This window comes from Chiloscyllium punctatum, chromosome 24, assembly GCF_047496795.1.
Source record: "Chiloscyllium punctatum isolate Juve2018m chromosome 24, sChiPun1.3, whole genome shotgun sequence".
Lineage (NCBI taxonomy): Eukaryota > Metazoa > Chordata > Chondrichthyes > Orectolobiformes > Hemiscylliidae > Chiloscyllium > Chiloscyllium punctatum.
The window spans coordinates 61,090,223-61,114,977 of NC_092762.1; the positions used below are offsets into that span (position 1 = coordinate 61,090,223).

At 42.6% G+C, this 24,755-nt stretch overlaps 1 protein-coding gene across 6 annotated transcripts in view; it reads left to right on the forward strand.

Annotated features, from left to right (window-relative positions):
• Positions 1-24,755, forward strand: part of LOC140494608 (dedicator of cytokinesis protein 7-like) — a 199,676-nt gene that overhangs the window by 129,945 nt on the left and 44,976 nt on the right. For all 6 annotated transcript variants that reach the window (XM_072593970.1, XM_072593972.1, XM_072593971.1 and 3 more), the window contains exons 25-30: positions 8,071-8,184; positions 11,059-11,205; positions 13,581-13,705; positions 16,301-16,464; positions 18,927-19,063; positions 20,019-20,201. In XM_072593970.1, coding sequence (XP_072450071.1) covers positions 8,071-8,184; positions 11,059-11,205; positions 13,581-13,705; positions 16,301-16,464; positions 18,927-19,063; positions 20,019-20,201 — 870 coding nt within the window. The remainder of the gene's footprint in view (positions 1-8,070; positions 8,185-11,058; positions 11,206-13,580; positions 13,706-16,300; positions 16,465-18,926; positions 19,064-20,018; positions 20,202-24,755) is intronic.

Sequence of the window (24,755 nt, forward strand, 5' to 3'; positions counted from 1 at the left end):
CTGATATTGGAGTTGCACCCATCCAGGCAATGGGGAGTATTCCATCCCACTCTGATTTGTGCCTTGTAGATAATGGACAAACTTTGGGGAGTCAGGAGGCGGGTTACTCACCACAGTATTCCTAACCTCTGACCTGTTCTTGTCGGCACTGAGTTTATATGGTGAATCCAGTTGAGTTTCTGGTCAATGGTAACCTCCAGAATATTGATAGTGGGGGATTCAGTAATGGTAACATGATTGAATGTCAAGGAGTGGCGGTCAGATTGTCTCTTATTGGAGATGGTCATAGCCTGGCATTTGTGTGACACGAATATTACTTGCCAGTTGTCAGCCTGGATATTGTCCAGATCTTCTTGCATTTGCACATGGACTGCTTGAGTGTGTGAGGAGTTGTGAATAGTGCTGAACATTGTGCAATCATTGGTGAACATCCCCACTTTTGACCTTATGATGGAGGGAAGGTCTGTGATGAATCAACTGAAGATGGCTGGGCCTAGCATACTACCCTGAGGAACTCTTGCTAAGATATCCTGGAGCTGAGATGACTGATCTCCAACAACCATAACCATCTTCCTCTTTGCCAGGTATGACACCAACCAGTGAAGAAGCATTTGGCTCTTGATATCCACTGATTTCCATTTTGCTGGAGCTCCTTGATACTCCACTCAGTCAAACGCAGTCAAGGGCTGTCACTCTAACCTCACCTAATGTAATAATGGAATGGCTTGTGAGAGGAAGTTTCAAGAACTAATTGACAAAAATGAAGAAATATGATCCCTTGTGAAGTTCAATGAGAATTGAAGACCTACCGTGCCATTCATATCTTGGGAGAATTGATGAGAAATCTGTGGAATCGTCTGATAACATTAGCAATTTGATGTGTGTTGTGGAGTGTTCAATCCTACTTTATTACCCAAATTTATCATTCGTTAAACTCTGGAAGTTAGAAATAAAATGTATGTGTACTGCAGATTGTCCTACTGTTCTAGTATTGTATAGTAAAGTTTATTATTTGTTCAAAATGGTGGAAGTCTATGACCTTACTTCATAAGTCCACTAGTTCTCACTCTTTGCTTACTTTAAAAATCACAGTTACTGGTCTCTAGCCAGATTTGACAGTCAGGTTCAGGATCACAACAATCCCAGTGAGGAAGCAGTAACCTTCTATACACTTGTCCCTGCATATTACATACTGCTGTAGTTCACTGCATCCTACAGAGCTGTATTGTTTGACTGAATTAAGAAAGTTTATGATTCAATGTAGTTATTCCAGGGACTCTTCGCTTCCCTGGCTCTTTATTGTTCAGTTTGTGGGAATGTTGAATCAGTTTGAATGGAGCTCGTTGTCAGCACTGTAAATGCAAAAGTACAAACCTCCAGGAGTATCGAATTTTCCATACTTATTAAGGCAGGAAGTGGGGGCATGCTCGTGCTGTAGTGCTAGTGTACCTACCCCTAGACCAGGATGCCCAGGTTCAAATCCAGCCTCCTCAAAAGGTGTGTAATAATATCTCCAAATAGGTTGATTAGAAAAACAGGTATGGGGATCCAAGATGGCGGCGAACCAGCAAGTCTGAGTCTACAGTGCTCCTCCCAAGACTTGGGCAAAGTGGGTCACCCACCCCCACCACACTCATCAAATCATTTAAAATAGCTGTTTGATTTAATTAGTTGCTTAGTATTAAATTTAAACAATCTAATCTTCAGTAAAAATGACTAAAGGGAAGGGAGCCCGCAGTTCTCAGCAAGCAGGAACCCCTCCCCCACCCTCTCCAGCTGCAGCAGAGGTGTCCGCAGCCGCCCCGGGGGACTTGCCTACAGTGGCGAGCCTCGTGGAAATCATCTCCAAACTGGATGCGAAGATCGACGCTTTTATTGAAGAGTCCCGAAGCTGATGGGACTCACTCTCGGCCGTGCTGCAAAAGCACGACCGAGACATTAAGGAAATTGAGCGCCGAGTCGGAGGGGCGGAGCTAAAGGCCGTGACCTTCGAAACTACAGCACAATCGGCTGTAGATCGGGTCCGGACCTTAGAGAACCACATTGACGACCTCGATAATCGAGGTCATCGAAAAAATATTAGTTTGCTGGGCCTTCCCGACCTGGAAGAGGAAGGCCAGCTTACAGCGTTCCTCGAATGGTGGCTTCCACAACTTTTAAATCTGGAGGCTGGATCAGGCCAGGTAAGGGTAGAATGGGCCTACCGGGTTGCAATACGCAGGCCCGGCTTGAACCAGCGCCCCCGCCCGGTCCTGTTCCAACTGCAGAGCTATAAGGAGAGGCAGATACTCCTAGAAGCCTCTAGAAATCTTGGAAAAGATCCCCAAGCCATGAACTATAAAGGATCCAAGATCATGTTATTCCAGGACTTTTCCCCAGCTCTGGTCCGAAAGAGGAAGGTATTCGATGAGGCGAAGAAGTGTTTAAGGGACTTAAATATTCAGTACTCCTTACGCTACCCAGCGATGCTACGCTTTAACCATGAAGGATCCGTGTATAACTTCGGATCGCCGGAAAAGGCTAAGGAATTTTTGGACTCTCTTAGATAAATTGTAAGAGATAATGGATGTTGGTTTGTCTTCCCCCCCCCACTCCGGTTTACACGCCCCCTTTTCTTTCTTTGTACCTTACTGTTTAATATTACCTTGAGGGGTGGGGAGAGGGATTTATTTATTTGTTCTCAACTTAACGATTTTCTCCCCCTCCCCTTGGTTTTTTTAAATTATTCTCTCTCTCTCTATATATATATATATATATATATACATAAGCCGGGGGGGTCTAGTTAATGTTGGTGGGGGGAGGTGGTTACCTTATTCTATTTTACCTCTGTCTCTAGGAGCGGAGTTGTTTTCCCTTGTTATTTTGTATTATTATATTTAATTATTACTTGTTGAGGTTATAATTTTATGGTTATATATGTTTATACATGGTATTAACATTACCAAATATATCCAGGTGTTGGTGTGGGTGGGGGCGTGGGGATAGGGTGCTCACTGTTAACTCTAGCTCTGTAGTATATTTGAATTCTCCTCATCCTATTGAGGAGCGCCTGGGTCAAGGGTGGGGCACTGGTTGGGAGAGGATATGATGGACCTTTGGAAAGGAAGTGATACCCCCTGGGAACAAGGGGGAAAATCTCCATTTAAATACGTTTTTAAAAATTATTTAGAAATAGTTTTTTATTATACTGTTGTGAGTGTATTAGAGAGCCTTTATTTTTGTGAATTTTATATGCTCTATGCTCGGGATGTTCTGGATAGGGTTTCCCCTACCGAGGGTCTCGGATTTACCCAGATGATTATGGTTGATCAGTCAGTTAAGTGGTGCACCTGGAATGTCAAGGGGAGTAATTCGCCAGTCAAAAGGAAGAAAATATTATCAAGTCTCAAGAAAGAAAGGGTTGATATAGCTCTCCTACAGGAGACACACCTGTTGGATAAAGAACACTTGAAATTACGACAGGGTGGATTTGATCAGGCCTTTTTTTCTTCTTTTAGCTCAAAAAGCAGGGGAGTTGCTATTCTTATTCGGAAGAATTTCCCTTTTAAAATCCTAAATCAGATAAAAGACGAATCTGGACGATATATTCTGATTAAAGCCCTTATAAATGAAGAGGAATATGAGATTTTAAATTTGTACTGCCCCCTGGCACACCCCTTTAAATTTATAACGGAAGCCTTCTCAAAATTGATGCTCTTGGTGCCTGTCATACAATTATAGGGGGAGACTTTAATTGTATTATGGATCCAGAAGTAGATAGGATTCCCAAGAGTACTGCAGGAGTATCTCCCAGATCTAGACAATTGGTGGATTTGAACAAAGAATTAGGATTAGTAGATGTATGGAGATGCCTTCATCCACAGGGCAGAGATTTTTCTTTTTACTCCAATCCATATAAATGTCATCCCAGAATTGATATGTTTTTTGCCCCCTCGATTTTTTAAAATCCCATATCAACCTGTAAAATAGGTAGTATAGCAATTTCTGATCACGCTGCTGTATATATGGAAATCAAGGCGAGGAACAACGGGACATCCCCTCGGCATTGGCGTATGGACCCCTTCCTGATGAAAGATAGTAAATTTGTAAAGTACTTCTCTCAAGAATTTAAAACTTTTTTAGAAATTAATTTATGTTCGGCTAGCAACCCATCAATGATGTGGGAGACCATCAAAGCTTACGCGCGAGGTTTGATCATCTCCTACTCAGCGACCCAGAAAAAGTTAAAGGGAGAAAAACAGCGTCTGCTCGAAGCTCGCTTAAAAGCAGCTGAAACAACATACGCTGATAGACCCTCTATTATCAAATTGCAAAGGATTACGGCACTTAGGACAGCTCTAAACACCACGCTTACCCAAACAGCTAAGAGGGAAATATTATTTGCAAAACAAAGGTTATATGAATTTGGCGACAAACCGGGTAGATACTTAGCATTTCTTGCAAAGAGAAAAAGGCCCCTCAAACTATCACGTCTATCAAGGAAAGTGCAGGTACTCTGACTCATGATCATAAAAGGATTAACGCAATCTTTAGAAAATTTTATTCTGATTTATATAAATCGCAGGATTGTGAAGACAGGACTAGGAGGATGCAATCATTTTTTAAAAATTTGACCTTTTCGGACCTAACTCCGGAACAGGTATCGGTCTTAAATGCTCCCCTAACAGTCCAAGAAATACTTGACACAATCAGGCAACTTCAGAGCGGTAAGGCACCGGGCCAAGATGGTATTCAAGCTGAATTCTATAAAGAATTTACAGAAATACTGGCTGGCCCACTTATGGACATGTATAACTACGCATACAGTCAGGGCTGTCTCCTGCCTTTGTTGAAAGAGGCAAATATCTCGCTTATCCTTAAAAAAGGACAGGATCCAGAAGATTGTACGTCATATAGACCAATATCCTTGCTAAATGTAGATTTTAAAATCCTTTCTCAAACGTTAGCATTGAGACTAGAAAGGGTACTGCCATATTTCATAAAGGAGGATCAGATGGGGTTTATTAAGGGCCGTAGATCATCCAATAATATTAGAAGGGTTTTGAATATGATTCAAGCCTGCCATCAGGGAAAGATACCAGGAGTAGTAGTCTCATTAGACGCAAAAAAGGCATTCGACAGGGTTGAATGGTCATATTTGTTTTACACATTGGAAAGGTTTGGCGTTGGAAAGGTGTTTACCAAATGGGTCTCAACACTGTATAATGATCCCAAAGCAGTTGTGGTTACCAATGGATTAGGTTCGGGTAGCTTCAGTGTGGGTAGGGGCTGCCGTCAGGGATGTCCTCTCTCACCATTGTTATTTACGCTAATAATTGAACTACTAGCAGAAGCTATACGGGCTGATCCTAATATAACGGCCCCAAGGATTGGTACAGGTAAACATAAAATTGCCCTTTATGCAGATGATGTTCTTCTATTCCTCTGAGGTCCGTACCTCGCTTAATCCAAGTTATTAATATATCTAGCGCATTCTCAGGCTATAAAATTAATTTCTCAAAATTGGAGGCTATGCCAATGGGTGGCCTTGCTATGATACCCCACTTAGTGGACGGATCCCACTTTCCCTTTCGGTGGTCCCTGGAGGATTTCTTATATTTAGGCATTTTTATTACCCCAGTATTTGGTCAGTTATACAAGGCTAACTTTATGTATTTACTGGAAGGGATAAGGCAGGACCTCCAGCAATGGGGAGACCTTCCAATTTTCTGGCTAGGTAGAATAGTACTAATTAAAATGAATGTCCTGCCCCGTCTCCTATACCCTATGAGAATGCTTCCGGTGATGCTGCCGAGGCTGGTAATACGTAAATTATATGGCTGGTTGGGTTCCTTTATCTGGAATCATAGACGGCCCTTCATTAAGCTGAAGAAGCTACAGCTTCCACAGGCAAGAGGAGGATTGGACTTCCCAGATTTTAGGAAATATCAGTTAAGTTCTCTATTAAGTTACATAGCTGATTGGATCTTGTCTGATCAACAATCAATCTGGCTGGACATCGAGGCTTCTCAAGTAAAATGCCCACTTATTAATCTTTTATTTTCAAACAAGAAGAAAATCATTACGGATCACTGTAAAAACCTTATAATACTAAACACAATTAAAACTTGGAATATAATGCGGCAAAATGAGGGCAACTCACATAAAACATCCCCCTATGCACCGATAGTGGGAGCATGGGGATTTCAACCGGGGTTTACAGATGCCATTTTTAAACTCTGGAGATCCAGGGATATCTCATGTCTAGGGGACCTGTTTAAGGAAGGGGTCCTGATGTCTTTTGAACAGCTGCGTCAGAAATTCGGATGACCTAATGGAGACCTCTTTCGATACTTACAAATTCGAGATTATATACAGAAGAAGACTACGTTATTAGATAGTCTTTATACATCATATAGAGAATGTAGAGTGCTACGACCAATGGGGGTATCTTCTGTAAGTACTATTTATCATTTACTACATGATGAAGTATCGGGAGATATGGACAATTTGCTTAAAACATGGGATCAGGATTTGGGACTAGAAATCTCTATAGAAACGTGGAATGAGATTTGGGAAAACGCCAGAAGAATCACCATCTGCAACAGAACGCAGGCTATCCAGCTGAAGATACTTCATAGGGCCCATATAGCACCAGATCGATTGGCAAAATTTAAGGCAGGAGCCTCTCCAATGTGTCCCAAATGTAAAATAGAGATGGGCACTCTTTTACATTGCCTATGGACCTGTCATAAGATCCGTAGATACTGGACTAAAGTAGCAAGTACCCTGACAGAAATTTAGGAACAGAAATTAAAGTGGACCCTGTATCTCTCCTTTTGGGCTTTTCGAACTTACCCTCCCTTGATATGTACGGGAAGAGATTATTCTCTATTCTCTCTTTCTGTGCAAGGAAAAATATTTTGGTAAACTGGGTGGCTGAGGGCCCTCCTGGACTTTCAAATTGGCACAGATTAATTATGGAATGTTGACTTCCTTACAAATATGGTGCATCGAAAGTCCGAATTATTTCATAAAATATGGCAGCCCCTTCTTGAATTATATGAATACAGATATTTCGGCTACCCTAACAAGGGCTTTTATTTAATTGAGATTACGAACCTGGCTGGTCCGGGGCCCCTTGGGAGAGGAATCCCGCACTAATACGGGTTTTGTTACATTTGATGTTAACACATTCCGAGCATGTATCTCACTACCCAATTTCTGTGTTATCCATTGTTTTTTTTCTTTCTCTTATTTGAATAATGTAAGAGACTTAATTATACACTCTGGTTAGTTGTAGGTTAGATTAGTAGTTGAGTTTCGTTTTTTTTTCTCGGTATTTTTCTTTTTGTTACATTTTGGTTATTATTTATTTAAGATTTAATTGTATATCAATGTTTGTACTTGAGAGTCTTGTTTATTTTTGTAATTTTGTAAAAATGTTAAATTTCTAATAAAAATATCTATATAAAAAAAAAGAAAAACAGGTATGAAATATAAAGCAGGTGATGTGGTACCTCAACGATACTGGTAACAATCCTTTCGTCACTTAGGAATCATCTCCTCCAGGGTTCAGGAGACAGGTTGCACAGCAATAAAGACCATCATAGCAGGTATTGAGGCACCCTAACAAGGGACTTAGTTAGGAAAATAAAAGGTTTGAATGTGGCTGTTCATTTGTAGTATCTTGAAAGGTTGACAAACTGGATACTCATGTAAAATTGGCTCGTTATAGGTGTATAACTGTTGTTCATTCTTGTTTCTCCCATGATGTTATAATTCCATTTGCATTGACATTTTACTCCCCTCAGTTTCTGCTGATATTCAGGATAGAACTGGTAATGGTTGCATTTAGTGGGTATTACGTTTGTGACTTATTTATTTCGAGTTTTCATTCTCTGAGAGTCCGAGTGTAGAGGAAGTAATGATTGCGATGAAATGATGAATGTCCCAGTTGGGTGTGTGAAGAATTGGATTGGTGAGAGAAGGAAGAGACATTATTCTGTAGCGTTGCCCTTTCTTAGTGACTGTTACAGCACAGGGAGAAACATGTTTGAAGACAACTGTTGTGACTTTATATTTCTCCAGGATGCTGAAATCACTGAAATGACAAACCTGAGCCTTGGGTTCTTCCTGAATGACTTGCTATCCCTCATGGACCGAGGCTTTGTTCTTCGTCTGGTTGGTCACCACCACAGAGAGGTAACAACGTGGAGGCTAAGTTAAGCCATTCTTTAATCAGAACTATCTCCAGAATCAACAGAACTGTGCAGGAATTAAGGGCTCAATTTGATCTGACCCAACAGTCATTAAAATTTAAGGAGAAAGTGACTACAAGTAAAATTGTTGGTGTGCAGTGAATCAAAGATATATTTGATTCTCTTCCACTTTGTTTTCAGTAAGGCATGTTAACCAGTATAAACAATACTTCCACAGGCTCATACCCGGGATGAAACAACTTCACATGTGCAATCAGGTCACATATTGGTTTTGGTGAAGAAAAGGAAGGAAACATGTCCGGTACAGACAACGGAGATCGAGTGAATTCTTAGAGGAGTATAAATGCAGTAGGAGTATACTTAAGAGGGAAACCAGGAGGGCAAAAAGGGGACATGAAATAGCTTTGGTAAATAGGATGAAGGAGAATCCAAAGAGATTTATAAATACATTAAGGACAAAAGAGTAACTAGGTATAGAATAGGGCCCCTCAAAGATCAGAAAGGCAACCTATGTATGAAGCCACAGGAGATGAGTATTTTGCATCAGTGTTTACTGTGGAGAGGGACATGGATGACATAGAATGTGGGGGAATAGATGGTGACATCTTGAAAAATGTCTATGTTACAGAGAAGGAGGTGCTGGATGTCTTGAAATGCATAAAAGTGGATAAATCCCCAGGACCTGATCAGGTGTACCCTAGAACTCTGTGAGAAGCTAGGGAAGTGATTGTGATGCCTCTAACTGAGATATTTGTATCATCGATAGTCACAAGTGAGGTGCCGGAAGACTGAAGGTTGGCTAACATAGTGCCACTGTTTAAGAAAGGTGGTAAGGAAAAGTCAGGGAACTATAGACCAGTGAGCCTGATGTCAGTGGTGGGCAAGTTGTTGGAGGGAATCCTGAGGGACAGGATTTACATGTGTTTGGAAAGACAAGGACTGATTAGGGATAGTCAGCATGGCTTTGTGTGTGGGAAATCATGTCTTATGAACTTGATTGAGGTTTTTGAAGAAGTAACGAAGAGGATTGATGAGGGCAGAGCAGTGGGCGTGATGTTTATGGACTTCAGCAAGGCATTCGACAAGGTACCCCATGGGAAACTCATTAGCAAGGTTAGATCTCATGGAATACAGGGAGTACTAGCCATTTGGATACAGAACTGGCTCGAAAGTGGTGGTGAAGGTTTGCTTTTCAGACTGGAGTCCTGTGACCAGTGGTGTGCCACAAGATCAGTGCTGGGTCCACTGCTTTTCGTCATTTATATAAATGATTTGGATGTGAACATAGAAGGTTTAGTTAGTAAGTCTGCAGATGACACCAAAATTGGAGGTATAATGGACAGTGAAAAAGGTGACCTCAGAGCACAATGGGATCCTCATCAGATGGGTCAATGGGCTGAGGATTGGCAGATTGAGTTTAAGTTAGATAAATGCAAGATGCTGCATTTTGGAAAAGCAAATCAGAGCAGGACTTATACACTTAATGATAAGGTCCTGGGGAGTGTCACTGAACAAAGAGACCTTGGAGTGCTGGTTCATTGTTCTTTGAAAGTAGAATCACAGGTAGATAGGATAGTGAAGAAGGCGTTTGGTATGCTTTCATTTATTGGTCAGAGTAAGGAGTACAGGAGTTCAGAGGTCATGTTGCAGCTGTACAAGACATTGATTGGGTCACTTTTGGAATATTGTGTGCAATTCTGGTCTCCTTCCTATCGCAAGGATGTTGTGAAACTTGAAAGAGTTCAGAAAAGATTTACAAAGTTGTTGCCAGGGTTGTAGGGTTTGACCTATAGGGAGAAGCTGAATAGGCTGGGGCTATTTTCCCCGGAGTGTTGGAGGCTGAGAGGTCACCTTAGAGGTTTATAAAATCATGAGGGTCATGGATAAGATAAATAGACAAGGTTCTTTCCCTGAGGTGGGGGAGACCAGAACTAGAGGGCATATGTTTAGGGTGAGAGGGGAAAGATATAAAAGGGACCTAAGGGGCAACTTCTTTACACCAAGGGTGGTGCATGTATGGAATGAGCTGCCAGAGAAAGTGGTGGAGGCTGGTACAATTACAGCATTTAAAAGGCATCTGGATGGGTGTATGAATAGGAAAGGCTTAGAGGAATATGGGCCAAGTGCTGGCAGGTGGGACTAGATTGGGTTTAGATATCTGGTCGAGTTGGACCGAAGGGTCTGTTTCCGTGCTGTACATCTCTATGATTCTATGTCAATGTGCAGTGCTCAGAATGTGTCAGGCTTTGTCTCTCACATGTACCTAGACTCTCTACAGTGTGAAAGCAGGCCATTCAGCCCATCAGGTCTCCAAACAGCATCCCACCAGGCCTGTACCCCTGTATTTCCCACGGAGAATCCTCCCAGACTGCACAATGGGCAATTTAGCATGGCCAAGCCATCTAACCTACTTGTCTTTGGACTGTGGGAGGAAACCCATGCATATACAAGAACGTGCAAACTCTACCCAGTCAGTCATCCAAGACTGGGATTGAACCCAGGTCCCTGGCACTGTAAGGCAGCAGAGCTAACCACTGAACTACCACACTGCCCATAAATACATGTACTGATCAAACAAGTCAAGTAATCAACACCATGAAGTAAGAAATCAGAATTCCCAGTGTTTGAAAGTAGTTTAGTTTATTATAAATGCTGATTCCATTGGGTGAGTTTAAATCAGGGTTAAGTATACAAACTCAAGAATTCAGCCTTCACTTGTGGGATTGGAGTTAGAGGGAAACGTGTCTAGTGTATTTTCTGGCCAGAATACCTGACCACATTTAACCACACCCAGACATGCTCAGAATTTCATGTTCATTTGTACATGTCACGTCAACACTGAGACTTTTATTCTTAGCTTCTAGAGAAAGCTGCAGCCCGGCCTCATCTCCATGACAGACGCATCAACTTCCTGAGGGTTGTCTGTAGCCACGAGCACTTTGTTACACTGAATCTACCGCTTGCATCACACTCCAAGCTTCAGGATGACAACAGGCTCTTAGAGGTAGAGCTTCCACAACCTGAAACCCTTATCACCCTCTGCATCCCAACCTCAATATAACCTGTACCCTTCTGGCCCCAGTGTAACCTGTACCCTCCTAACCCTTGTAAATCCTGTACCCTCCTGACCCGTGTAAAACCTGTACCCTCCTGGCCCCATATAACCTGTACCTTCCTGACCCCTGTAAATCCTATACACCACCTGACCCCAGTATAACCTATACACCACCTGACCCCTGTAAAACCTGTACCCTCCTGACCCCAGTATAACCTATACACCACCTGACCCCAGTATAACCTGTACCCTGCTGACCCCTGTAAAACCTGTACCCTCCTGACCCCAGTATAACCTGCACCCTGCTGACCCCTGTAAAACCTGTACCCTCCTGACCCCAGTATAACCTGCACCCTGCTGACCCCTGTAAAACCTGTACCCTCCTGACCCCAGTATAACCTGTACCCTGCTGACCCCTGTAAAACTTGTACCCTCCTGACACCTGTAAAACCTGTACCCTCCTGACCCCAGTATAACCTATACACCACCTGACCCCAGTATAACCTATACTCTCCTGACCCCAGTATAGCCTTTACACCCTCCTGACCCCAATATAACACCCTCCTGACACCAGAAAAACCTACACCCTCTTGACTACAGTATTACCTATACACCCTCCTGATCCCAGTAAAATCTATACCATCCTGACCCCTGTATATCCTGTACCCTCCTAACCCCAATATAACCTGCACCCTCTCACACCCCAGTATAACCCACACCCTGTCACACCCCAGTATAATACCCACCCTGTCACACCCAGTATAACCCACACCCTGTCACACCCCAGTATAACCCATACCCTGTCACACCCCAGTATAATGGGCATCCTGTCACACCCCAGTATAATAACTACCCTGTCACACCCCAGTATAATCCACACCCTGTCACACCCCAGTATAACCCACACCCTATCACACCCCAGTATAACCCACACCCTATCATACCCCAGTATAACACGCACCCTGTCACATCCTAGTATAACCCGCATCCTCTCTCAGACCCCAGTATAATCCTCGCCTTCTCAGAGCCCTGTACAACCCGCGCCGTCTTGTACCCCAGCATAGCCCTCACCTTCTCACACTCCATTATAAACTGCACCCTCTCAGACCTGATTATAACTGGCACTCTCTCAGACACCAGTACAATCCACTCTCTCTCAGACCCCAGTATAACCCTCACCCTCTCATACCCCAGTATAACTGTCACCCTCTCACACTCCAGTATAACCCATGCCGTCTTGTACCCCTTTCTTACACTTCAGTATAACCTGCACCCACTCAGACCTGATTATAACCAGCACCCTATCAGACTCCACTCTCTCTCAAACCCCAGTATAACCCTCACCCTCTCACACTCCAGAAGAACTCGCACCCTCTCAGACCCGATTATAACTGGCACTCTCTCAGACACCGGTACAATCTATACTCTCTCAGACCCCAGTATAACTCTCACCCTCTCACACTCCAGTTTAACCCGTGCCCTCTCATACCCTAGTCTAACCCTTATCATCTCACACTCCAGTATAACCTGCACCCTCTCAGACCTGATTATAACCAGCACCCTATCAGACTCCAGTAAGTGCACTCACTCTCAGACCCCAGTATGACCTTCACACTCCAGTATAACTCACGCCCGCTCACGTCTGATTATAACCAGCACCCCCTCAGACTCCAGTACAATCCAGTCTCTCTCAGACCAGAGTATAACCCACACCCTCTCTTACCCCAGTATAACCCTCACCCTCTCACACTCTAGTATAACCTGCATTCTGTCACACCCCAGTATAACCCATACCTGATTATAACCAGCACCCTCCCAGATCTCAGTCGAACCCGCACCCTCTCAGAGTTTAGTAGAACTCATACCCCAATATAATTCACATGCTCTCACACCCCAGTGTCACCCGCATCCTCTCAGACCCCAGTATCATCCGCACCCTCTCTGACCCCAATATAACCCACAACCTCTTAGACCCCAGTATAACCCACGCGTTCTCACATCCCAGTATAACCTACACTATCTCAGACCCGAGTATAACCTACACCCTCTCAGACCCCAGTATAACTCACACCCTCTCGACCCCAGTATGATCTGTTTTTATTGTCTTCAATTGGTCCTTTGGGTCTGCTCTGGATCATCGGTGTTCCTGCAACTGATTGAGCAGCTATTCCTGATCCTGAACCAGGCCCAGCCTCCTTCACTCACTTTGTTATGTGCAGTGTAACTCCCTGTCATACAGTTGCACTCAGATCGCACAACAAGCTTCCTCTAAAGTTCCAAAATATACTTTTAAACTAAAAGTGGAACAACATTTCTTTTTGCAGGATGCCACTGTTCATGACTGTGTTGCTGGAATGTTTAGACTTTCCAGGAAATTCCGTCAGCAGCACTTCCTGGTGGGACTGCTCTTAAAGGAGATAGCTGACGTACTGAAGCCGGATTCAGGAAGGTGAGCAAAGCAGATGTACTGAGACTGAGGCTGCATCCCATTGTAATCAAGAGGATGAATGTTCTATCCCACGCCTCTCCTCATCTGGCTCCATTTTCAGTTTAAAATGATGGAAGTGAAGAAAATAATCCTATAAAACTAACAGTAAATTGAATGTAAAGCATGGCAACCTGATCTTCACCAAGGTGATTGTAAGCATTACTCCACTTGACACCAGGGAGAAAAAGTAGCCAGTGTCTGGTCCATCATTAAATGAGATCATGGCTAATTTGATAACCCTTAACTCCACATTCCTGCCTTTTCCCCACTAACCATCGATTCCATTACTGATTAAAAATCTGTTTGTCTCAGCCATAAATACATTCAATGACTTAGCTTCAACAATCCTCTGTTGTAAATACTTCCACAGCTTCACTACTCTCCAAGAGAAAAATATATCTCTCTTTTAAATGTTAAATTACTCTAAGGTGCCCTTTGGTCCTAGGCTATCCCAAACCCTTTCCACATCTACCCTGTTAAGTCCATTAAAAATCATGCATGCTTCAATAGTGTTGCCTCTCATTCTTCTAATTCCAACAAATACAGGCCCAAATGACTCAACCTATCGTCATAAGGTAATTCCTCTATACCTGATATTAATGTAGTGAACCTTCTCTGGATTGCCTGCAATGACAATGCATGTTTCCTCAGGTTAGTGGCCAAGAACTGTTCACAGCTGTGGCCCGACTGATGCTTTGCATAGTTTTCAGAAACCCACCCTAGTTTGATATTTCATTCCCTTTGAAATAAAGGCCATTTGCCTTCCCTATTACCCAATGAACTTGGGATGCGTTTTGTGATTCATGTACAAGGGCTTCCAAATCCCTCTGTAGTTTTCTGCAGTCGTTCTCCATTTAACTAATATTCAACTCCTGTATTCTTCCTGCCAAAGTGCCTAACCTCACATTTTCAAACATTACATTCCACCTATTAAGTCTCTGCACACTAGTTTAATCTGTCTATGTCCCTCTGCAGACTATGCGTTATCCTTACCATTTGCCTTCCCAAGTATTTGTGTGTCATCCACAGACTTGGTGATAGTACATTCACTTTCCTCACCCAAGTCATTAATATATATTGTAAATAAATGTGGGCCCAGCCCTGATTTGTGGCACACCACTGCCATCTTGAAAATACCCTCTTATTCCAACTCTGTCTTATCTTAGTTAGTCAATCCTCTATCCATGCTAATATACTACCTCCAACACCATGGGATCCTATCTTATTAAGTAGCTGAATGTGTGTTACCTTATCACACATTTTCTGAAAGTCCAAATATCTTACATCCACTAGTTCCCCTTTATATATCCTGCTTGTTAACTCAAATAATTCTAAGTTTGTCAGACATGATTTCCCATTCATAAAGTCATCACGTCTGGACTTGCACCATTTCCAATTCTCCTCTTATTTGTGTGCTCGCTTTTGTTTAAGCCATACCTTAATTATAAAATCCTCACTCTTGTTTTCAAATCTCCCACCTGGCGAAGCATCTCTGTGACCACCTCCAGGCTGGTGATGCTCCAAGGTATCTGGCCTTCCTCTCATACTGACCTCTTGAGCTACTCCAGTTTTACCTGTTTCTCCAGAAGTGGCTGCTTAGCTCCAAATCTTTCCAACTGCCCTTTGCCTGTCTATCTCTTTGTCTCTCTGCTTCTTTTAAGGTATTCCTTAAAACTGACCAGTCTTTTGGTTGCAAACTAAACTAGTTGTATATCTCTGATGTGGTTGGTGTCAGACATTGTTGATAATCACACCCACAAAGAGCCCTGGAATATTTTCTTACGTTAATGAGCTTATACACATTTAATTTGTGGTTGATGTTCTACAGCTAACACTCATCCAGCAATATAAGCATGTAGCAAAACACCCTCACAACACTGTTGCACCAACAAAGGACTAAAATAAAAGCAAAAATATTACAGATGCTAGCGATCTGAAATAAAAACAGAAAACGATCGAGAAACTCAACAGGTTTTGCAGCATCTGTGAAACAAAAACCAATGTTACTCTTGACAAGAAGCTTCATGAATAAGAGTCATAATGGACTAAACAGTAACTGTTTCTCTCTCTCCACAAATGCTGCAAAACCGACTGAGTTCAGCATTTTCTGTTTTTAATTTCCTCTCACAATAATTTTGCAACAGATTCTCCCATACAGTAACTGAGCAACATACAGGAACCTAGCAATAAATACATTCACACATTTCCTAGTAACAGGCATACATTGTCTTAGCAACACACAAAGCTCATACACAACATGAAAGCATCTATATATGTTATAATGTTTAGAAAGGTGTGCAAACACACATACGTACATCTGCTAACAAATACATTTGTTTGCACACACCACCTTTGGAGAACATATATACTGTACATGTACATTCAGACAACTATTATTAGATGTGTAGATATGAAATTAATACTACACACGCACTTACACAGATTATACATCGTAACACACATACACAAGCTAATTTTTTCATTCTGTCATGCCACCATGCACTTTGACAATGTAAGTTGCTGTTTGATGTGTTTAAGTGCTATTGCTTCATGCAGATTGATCAGAAGAGAAGCAGTGAACTTGCTTCATAGCCTCCTGGCTTCCCATGATAAAGACCCAAGACTGTGGAACCGTGAGCTGAAGGCGAAAGTGGCAGCATTGTACTTGCCACTTCTGGGCATCATTCTGACCGCTCTCCCTCAACTGCAGAACCTGTCAGGTAAATGAAATGCAGGAATTGGCAAAGGCTGTGGGGAAGGCACAAGAAGTGTGATGGATAATAACAGAAGTAGAACACATTCTGATTCACAAGAAATGGTGAGTAATACAGCTCTGAATCTGGGTTAGATTTCCTCCTAGTTCCTCCTTTAGCTCTCTCTCTCTCTCTCAGGCCTGTGTTTAAATTGAGATTTGCCAGGGGTTCATCAAGAGACTGAGCTGTGTGCCAACAGCAGATTCAGGCCAACAGCGAAGCTCTGAAACATGGCTGCCATCTTGGGGTGCCAGTGTGTGCAGCGGAGGTGCACTCTAGTGTTTAACAGGAAATGATCTGGTGATACAGAAACAGACTGATTGCAACAGAGAGGGAGGCTTTTCTCTATAACTCTATCATGTCTGCACTGGCTCTTAAAATGGCATCATTACCTTGTGCCAATCTCCTGCTATCTCCTCATACCCTTGCAGACTATTTCCTCCAAATTTGCCTCCAGTGCCCCTTGCTTCCCACTGTGGGAATGTTTAGGACCATGCAGCAACATTATTTCAGAATAAGGGGTTTCCCATGTAAGACCAAGATGAGGAGGATTTTCTTCTGTCAGAGCAGAATGAATCTGTGGAATTCTTTGCCACAGAGAATTAGTATATACAAGGCTGAGAGACAGATTTCTGATCAGGAATGGGATCAAGGAAGATAGGGAAAAGGTAGGAAAGTGGAGTTAAGGTTTATCAGATCAAGCATGATTGCATTGAATAGTGGAGAAGATATGATGGGCTGAATGGCCTACTTCTTATGGTCTTATGGCCAGAATGCCTTGGAATCACCGTCTGGACTCGACAGTGACCTCCTAACAATATGTTCGGCGCACTGGAGCCAAGATCAAAAAGAGAGTATCCCTATACATAAAGTTTAAAGGAGGGTAAATCCCCCTACAGAAAGTTTAAAGGAGAAATAATCTCTGTACAGAAAGCTTAAACGACCAACTAGGGCAGCAAGATCAACACATCACAGACAGCTTAACTCATCTTGGGATACTCTAACATGGCAGAATTTTACTAAAACACAGTTCTTGCTCCCAGATCTGGAAACAGAAAAGAATCCCAAGCTTACGTTTTACTGAGCAGAGCCTCCTATTAAAGAAACAATCTGGGCAAATAACATAGAGGCACCTAAGAGGAGAAAAGAGCTGCACTTACATAGCACCATTCACATGCTTAGATAATCACAATGTGTTTCCCAAACAACTAAGTTCTTCTGAAGTGTTCTCCCTGTTATTGAATACAATATTAGTACATGAAAGAGAAAGGGATAGAAGCTTTCGCCAATAGGTTTAAGGAACAAGGATTTTAAAAGGGTTAAGGAAGGAGTTTTTACGGAGAATGAACATGAACATAGATCAGTTAAGCTGAATGGCTTGTTCTTGTGCTGTACATTCTATTTATGGTAACTTGATCTAAATTTGTTCAAGTCTGTTCATGGCACTGGGATTTGTTGATTCATTATCCAGGTAATAAATTTGACTTGTGTGGTTGGCCAGATGCTAACATGTAGGGCAGTAGTGAGGGAGCACTGCTTCACTGTTTATAATCTGTCTCTCAGGTGAAACATTAAACCAACACTCCATGTGCCCTCTAATGGTGGATAGAAGAGATCACATGCTATTCCTGATGTGGAGGAGCTGGTGTTGGACTGGGGTGGACAAAGTTAAAAATCACACAACACCAGGCTATAGTTCAATAGGTTTATTTGGAAGGATTAGCTTTCGAAGTGCCGCTCCTTCATCAGGTGGTTGTCACCTGATGAAGGAGCAGCACTCTGAAAGCTAGTGCTTCCAAATAAACCTGTTGGACTACAACCTGGTGTTGTGTGATTTTTATCACTATTCTTGATGTCCTGGCTGATACTGATCTCTTAAGTAATGTCACAGAAGCAGGTTACCCAAATATTGTCAGAATGTTCCTTGTGGGGAGTTTGCTATGTGTAAATTGGCTGTCGTGTTTTCTCTCCATTAAAAGTGACTATACTTTGGAATGGACCTCATTGGCTTTAGAGTGTTTTGGAGCATGCTGAGGATTGTGTAAGTTGCTATATAAATGCAGCTTTCTTTCGCTGCATAAAACAGACGTAAATAACTTGATAACTGGTGTATAATTATATCGATATTTGCAACTTGGAAAAGGTCCTAGTGCAGACAGTAAAATTTGCAAGATTTTCACTCAAGCATTTGCTATCGGTCTTTACGCTGCGTGTTTGGGATGAAGCGCGGTTTCAGATTCTGTGGTCTTTGCTGAGCTATTCCAAATAAAACTCTGTCCTGTTGAATTAACCAGGGTACTTTGGAGTTGACTTCACTAACTGAAGAATGAATCATCATGGTGCCTTTGCAGAAGGGTGGAAGTTGATTTTCCCAGGTTTACTGATGCTGCCTAAACTTATTCCTTTTCCTATTGAACTTTTGTTTTTAGATTCAGAAGGCTCAAAGAGCAAATTGACGGCACGCTATTCCAATCCCAGAAATGCCTCCAGCCTCATATTCACATCACCAGTGCTGTTGACCCCACACACTGCTTCAACAAACAGATACTCAACTCCCATCGCGGGGGTAAGCTCTTTCCACTCCAGGGTACTTACCTTCAGAGTTGCTTCTCAGTGCTGAATCCAGCAGCTCAGACTAGTCTTGGCTCTTTAACTGACCCTGAGATCCTGAAGAATCTAGGTTGTCACACAATTATCACACAGAAAGAGACAACTCAGCCTACTGTGTGTGTATGTGTGTGTGTGTGTGCGAGTGTCTGTACCTGTGTGTTTGTGAGAAAGAGAGAGAGTCTGTGTGTCTTTATGTACGACAGAAAGAGAGGTGTGTGTCTGTGTGCTCTTTAGATGGTGACATACTTAGGTCACCCATGTTCTACTTTCCCCTATTTTGCCAAAATTTAAACTAAGTTCTATCAAGACAAATAATGATTTGGATAAGTTGCCGTAAGCAACAGCTCCCTTCTGGAAGCAGCAGGGAGCCAGGGCTATCAGAGGAAACTGCTGAGAAAGAGAGCAACTGGCTCTTTGTGCAGTCTTTTCTTAATCCCCAATTCAGAGGAGGCAGTTTCTGAATCAATGGAATCACCCTTAGCACATGGGGAGATCTGGTCTTTGTGAGGGGCAGCAAGAGGACAGTAGAAACTTGACATTGTCCATTTCCCATTGCCATCTGAACATTGGGCATTAATGTTCCTATTCCCATCTGAACAGCGAGCATTATTGCTCCCAATTCCACATGAACAGTGAGGATTAATGCTCCCATTGCTATCTGAACAGTGAGCATTACACTCCCAATTCCACATGAACAGTGAGGATTAATGCTCCCATTACCACCTGAACAGTGAGCATGAATGTTCCTATTGCCACCTGAACAGTGAGCATTAATGCTCCAATTGCCACCTGAACAGCTGGCATCATTGTTCCCACCCTCCCACATTGATCCTGCCCTGTAAGCTTGCTGCAGTCTCATCAACCACAGTCTGTCACATGGATGATCCAATGTACCATTCTCTATCTTGCAGTTCTCAAGTCCAAATGCTACCATAACAGCAGAAGTGACCCAGACACTCTTGTTCTGTTTACTGTGGATTCTGAAGAATGCTGATGAAGCGACCATTAAAGGATGGATGCAGAGCCTTCTGACCCCACAGATGCTCAGCTTTCTGGAGCTTCTTGACCTCTGTGTGTCCAACTTTGAGTATGAGGTCAGAGCACCATAACTTCACACGTTAATGAAGGATCATTTAGAGTATCAGTAAATCCAGTGGATTCACTTTCCAAAGCAATGTATGAGTGATTCTTCTGGGGAAAGATCTGTTCCCGATCAGTGTGCCCTGCAATTCCAAGTGGAATACTGGAGATCCAGACTTCTAGCTCTTTGATGGAGTCACATGCTGTGGATAAGGGGGAGCTTGTAGACAGACTACATTTGCATGTCTAGAAGGCATTTGATAAGATGCCACATCAATGATTCTTTTGAAAATAAAAGCTCATGGTACAGGGTGTAGCATATTAGCACAGATCAAAGACTGGCTGGCTGACAGAAAACAGAGATAAATGCTTCCTTGTCTGATGGCAAGTTGTGGTGAGTCTAATCTCACAGTGCTCTGAGTTAGGCCCTCAACCTTTTACAATGTCCATCAATGACTTGGATAAGGGGACTGAAGGCATAGGAAGTTTTAGACGGTGAGAAATAGGTTGAGTAAGTGGGAAAAAATCTGGCAGATGGATTATAATGTGGAAAATTATGAACTGTTCAACTTAGCAGGAAAAATAAGAAAGAAAACAGAAAATGATTGCAGAATTCTGAGGTGCAGAGGGATTTAGATTCTAATGTATGAGCTGCAACAAGTTTGTATTCAAGTATAGTGCATAATCAGAAAGGCTAATGGGATGCTATCCTTTGTGACATGAGGAAATGAACATAATAATAAAGATGCTATGTTTTAGTTACTCAAGGCTTTGTAGAGATCACATTTTGAATACCATGTGCAACTTTGGCCTCCTGCTTTGAGGAAGGATGTAAATGCATTTGGAGGCTGTTCAGAGAGGGTTTACTGGATTGATACCTGGAATAGGTACAGACATAGAGTCTTAGGGATGTACAACACGGAAACAGATCCTTCAGTCCAACTTGTCCATGCCGACCAGGTATCCTAACCTAATCTAGTCCCATTTGCCAGTACTTGGCCCATATCCCTCTGAACCCTTCTGATTCATATACCCATCCAAATGCCTTTTAAATGCTGCAATTGTACCAGCCTCCAACACATCCTCTGGCAGCTCATTCCATACACACTCAACCTTCTGTGTGAAGAAGTTGTCCCTTAGGTCCCTTTTATATCTTTCCCTTCTCACCCTAAACCTGTGCCCTCTAGTTCTGGACTCCCGCACCCCAGGGAAAAGACTTACTCTATTTGTTCTATCCATTCCCCTCATGATTTTATAAACCTCTGTGAGGTCATCCCTCAGGTTGACACTCCAAGGAAAACAGCCCTGGCCTATTCAGCCTAACCCAACAGCTCAAACCTCCAACCCTGGCAGCATCCTTGTAAATCTTTTCTGAACCCTTTCAAGTTTCACACCATCTTTCCGATAAGAAGGAGTCCAGAATTGCAGCAATATTCCAAACGTGGCCTAACCAATGTCCTGTACAGCCGCAACATGACATCTCAACTCCCATTCTCAATACGCTGACCAATAAAAGCAAGCATACCAAATGCTGCCTTCACTATCCTATCTCCCTGCGATTCTACTTTCAAGGAGCTATGGAAACTGCACCCCAAAGTCTCTTTGTTCAGCAACACTCCCTAGGACCTTACCATTACTTTATAAGTCCTGCTAATATTTGCTTTTCCGAAATGCAGCTCTTGACATTTATTTAAATTAAACTCCATTTGCCACTCCTCAGCCCATTGGCCCATTTGATCAAGATCCCATTGTACTCTGAGGTAACCTTCTTCACTGACCATTATACCTCCAATTTTGGTGTAATCTGCAAACTTACTAACTAAACCTCCTATGTTCATATCCAAATCATTTATATAAATGACGAAATGTAGTGGAGCCAACACTGGTCCTTGTGACACTCCACTGGTCACAGGCCTCCAGTCTGAAAAGCAACGCTCCACCACCACCTTCTGTCTTCTACCTTTTTTGAGCCAGTTCTGTATCCAAATGGCTCGTTCTCCCTGTATTCTGTGAGATCTAACCTTGCTAACCAGTGTCCTATGGGGAACCTTGTCGAATGCCTTACCGAAGTCCATGTAGATCACATGCACCGCTCTGCCCTCATCAATCCTCTTTGTTACTTCTTCAAAAAAACTCAATCAAGTTTGTGAGACATGATTTCCCACACACAAAGCCATGCTGATGATCCCTAATCAGTCCTTGCCTTTCTAAATATATGTAAACCCCATCCATCAGGATCCTCTCCAACAACTTGCCCACCACTGACATCCAACTCACTGGTCTATAGTTCCCTGGTTTTTCCTTACCACCCTTATTAAATAGTGATTCCACATTAGCCAACCTCTAATCTTCTGGCACCTCACCTGTGGCTATCGATGATACAAATATCTCAGCAAAGGGCTCAGCAATCACTTGCCTAGCTTCCCACAGGGTTCTAGGGTACACACCTGAGGGGCCCCATTCTCTCCCTACTTACCCTTTTGTCCTTAATATATTTATAAAAACCTTTGGATTCTCCTTAACCCTATTTGCCAAAGCCATTTCATGTCATCTTTTTGCCCTCCTGATTTCCCTTTTAAGTATACTCCTACTGCCTATGTACTCTAAGGATTCACTCGATCTCTTTTGTCTATACCTGACATATGCTTCCTTCTTTTTCTTAATCAAAACCTCAATTTCTATAGTTATCCAGCATTCCCTATACCTACCAGCCTTTCCTTTCACCCTGTACTGTCTGAATTCTTGTTACCCATTTCTGAAGGCTTCCTATTTTCCAGCTATCCCTTTACCTGTGAACATCTGCCCCTAGTCAGCTTTTGAAAGTTCTTTTTGAAAGCCTAATACCATCAAAATTAGCCTTCCTCCAATTTAGAACTTCAACTTTTAGATCTGATCTGTCCAAACCCATCACTATTTTAAACTAATTGAATTATGGTCACTGGCTTCTTCCACTGACATCTCAGTCACCTGCCCTGCCTTATTTCCCAAGAGTAGGTCAAGTTTTGCACCTTCTCTAGTAGATACACCCACATACTGACTCAGAAAACTTTCTTGTCTACACTTAACAAATTTCTCTCCATCTAAACCCTTAACATTATGGCAGTCCCAGACTATGTTTGGAAAGTTAAAATCCCCTACCATAACCACCCTATTATTCTTACAGATAACTGAAATCTCCTAACAAATTTGTTTATCAATTTCCTGCTGACTGTTAGGGGGTCTATAATACAATCCCAATAAGGTGATCATTCCTTTCTTATTTCTTAGCTTCACCCAAATAACTTCCCTGGATGTAATCCCAGGAATATCCTCCCCTAAGTGCAGCTCTAATGCTATACCTCATCAAAAACACAACTCCCCCTCCTCTCTTGCCCTCCTTTCTATCTTTCCTATAGCATTAGCATTTGTATCCTGGAACATTAAGCTGCCAGTCCTGTCCCTCCCTGAGCCACATTTCTGTATTTGCTTTGATATCCCAGTCCCATGTTCCTAACCATACCCTGAGTTCATCTGCCTTCCCTGTTAGCCCTCTTGAAGGAAATGCCATTTATCCTTCATTGTTCTCTGCTTTGTTCTTTCTTGCCCTGACTGTTTGACTGGCTTCTTTTCTCAACTGTACTGGTTTCAGATTGATCTTTTTCCTCACTATTTCCCTTGGTCCCAACCCCCACCTTACTAGTGTAAATTCTCCCGAGCAGCTGTAGCAAATCTCCATGCCAGTATATTAGACCCCTTCCAATTCAGGTGCAATCTATTCTTCTTGTACAGGTCACATCTACCACAGAAAAGATTCTAATAATCTAAAAATGTGAATCCTTCTCCCATGCACCAGCTCCTCAGCCACACATTCATCTGCTCTATCTTCCTATTCCTACCCTTACTAGCTCTTAGCACCAGGAGTAATCTAGATATTACTACCCTCGAGGAGCTCCTTTTTAATTTCCTGCCTAACTTTCTATATTCTCCCTTCAGAATCTCATCCTTTTCCCTCCCTATATCTTTGGTTCCAATGTGTACAATGATCTCCTGCTGGTCCGTCTCCCCTTTGAGAACATAGTACGCCCTCTCTGAGATATCCTTCCTCATGGCACCAGGGAGGCAACATACCATTCAGAGTTTTTGCTGCTGGCCACAGAAATGTCTGAGCCTCTGACCAGAGAGTCTCCCAACACAATTGATCACTTGGAACCTGACGTACCCCTCATTACATTAAAGCTTGTCTAGATACCAGAAACTTGGCTGTTTGTGCTACATTCCCCTGAGAGTCCATCACCCCCTATATTTTCCAAAACAGCATACTTTTTGAAATGGGGATAGCCAAAGAAGACTCCTGCACTACCTGTCTACCTCTCCTCCCTTTCCTGGAGTTAACACATCTATCTGACTGTATTTGCAGTTTTCCCCCTTCCTCTAACTGCCATCTATCACACCCCCTTGCTCTTGTAAATTCCTCATTGCTTTTAACTGTCGCTCCAACCGATCCATTTGATCTGATAGGATTTGCAACCAAAGACATTTCCTGCAGACATAATCCTCAGTAATATGTAACTTCTCCCTGAACTCCCACA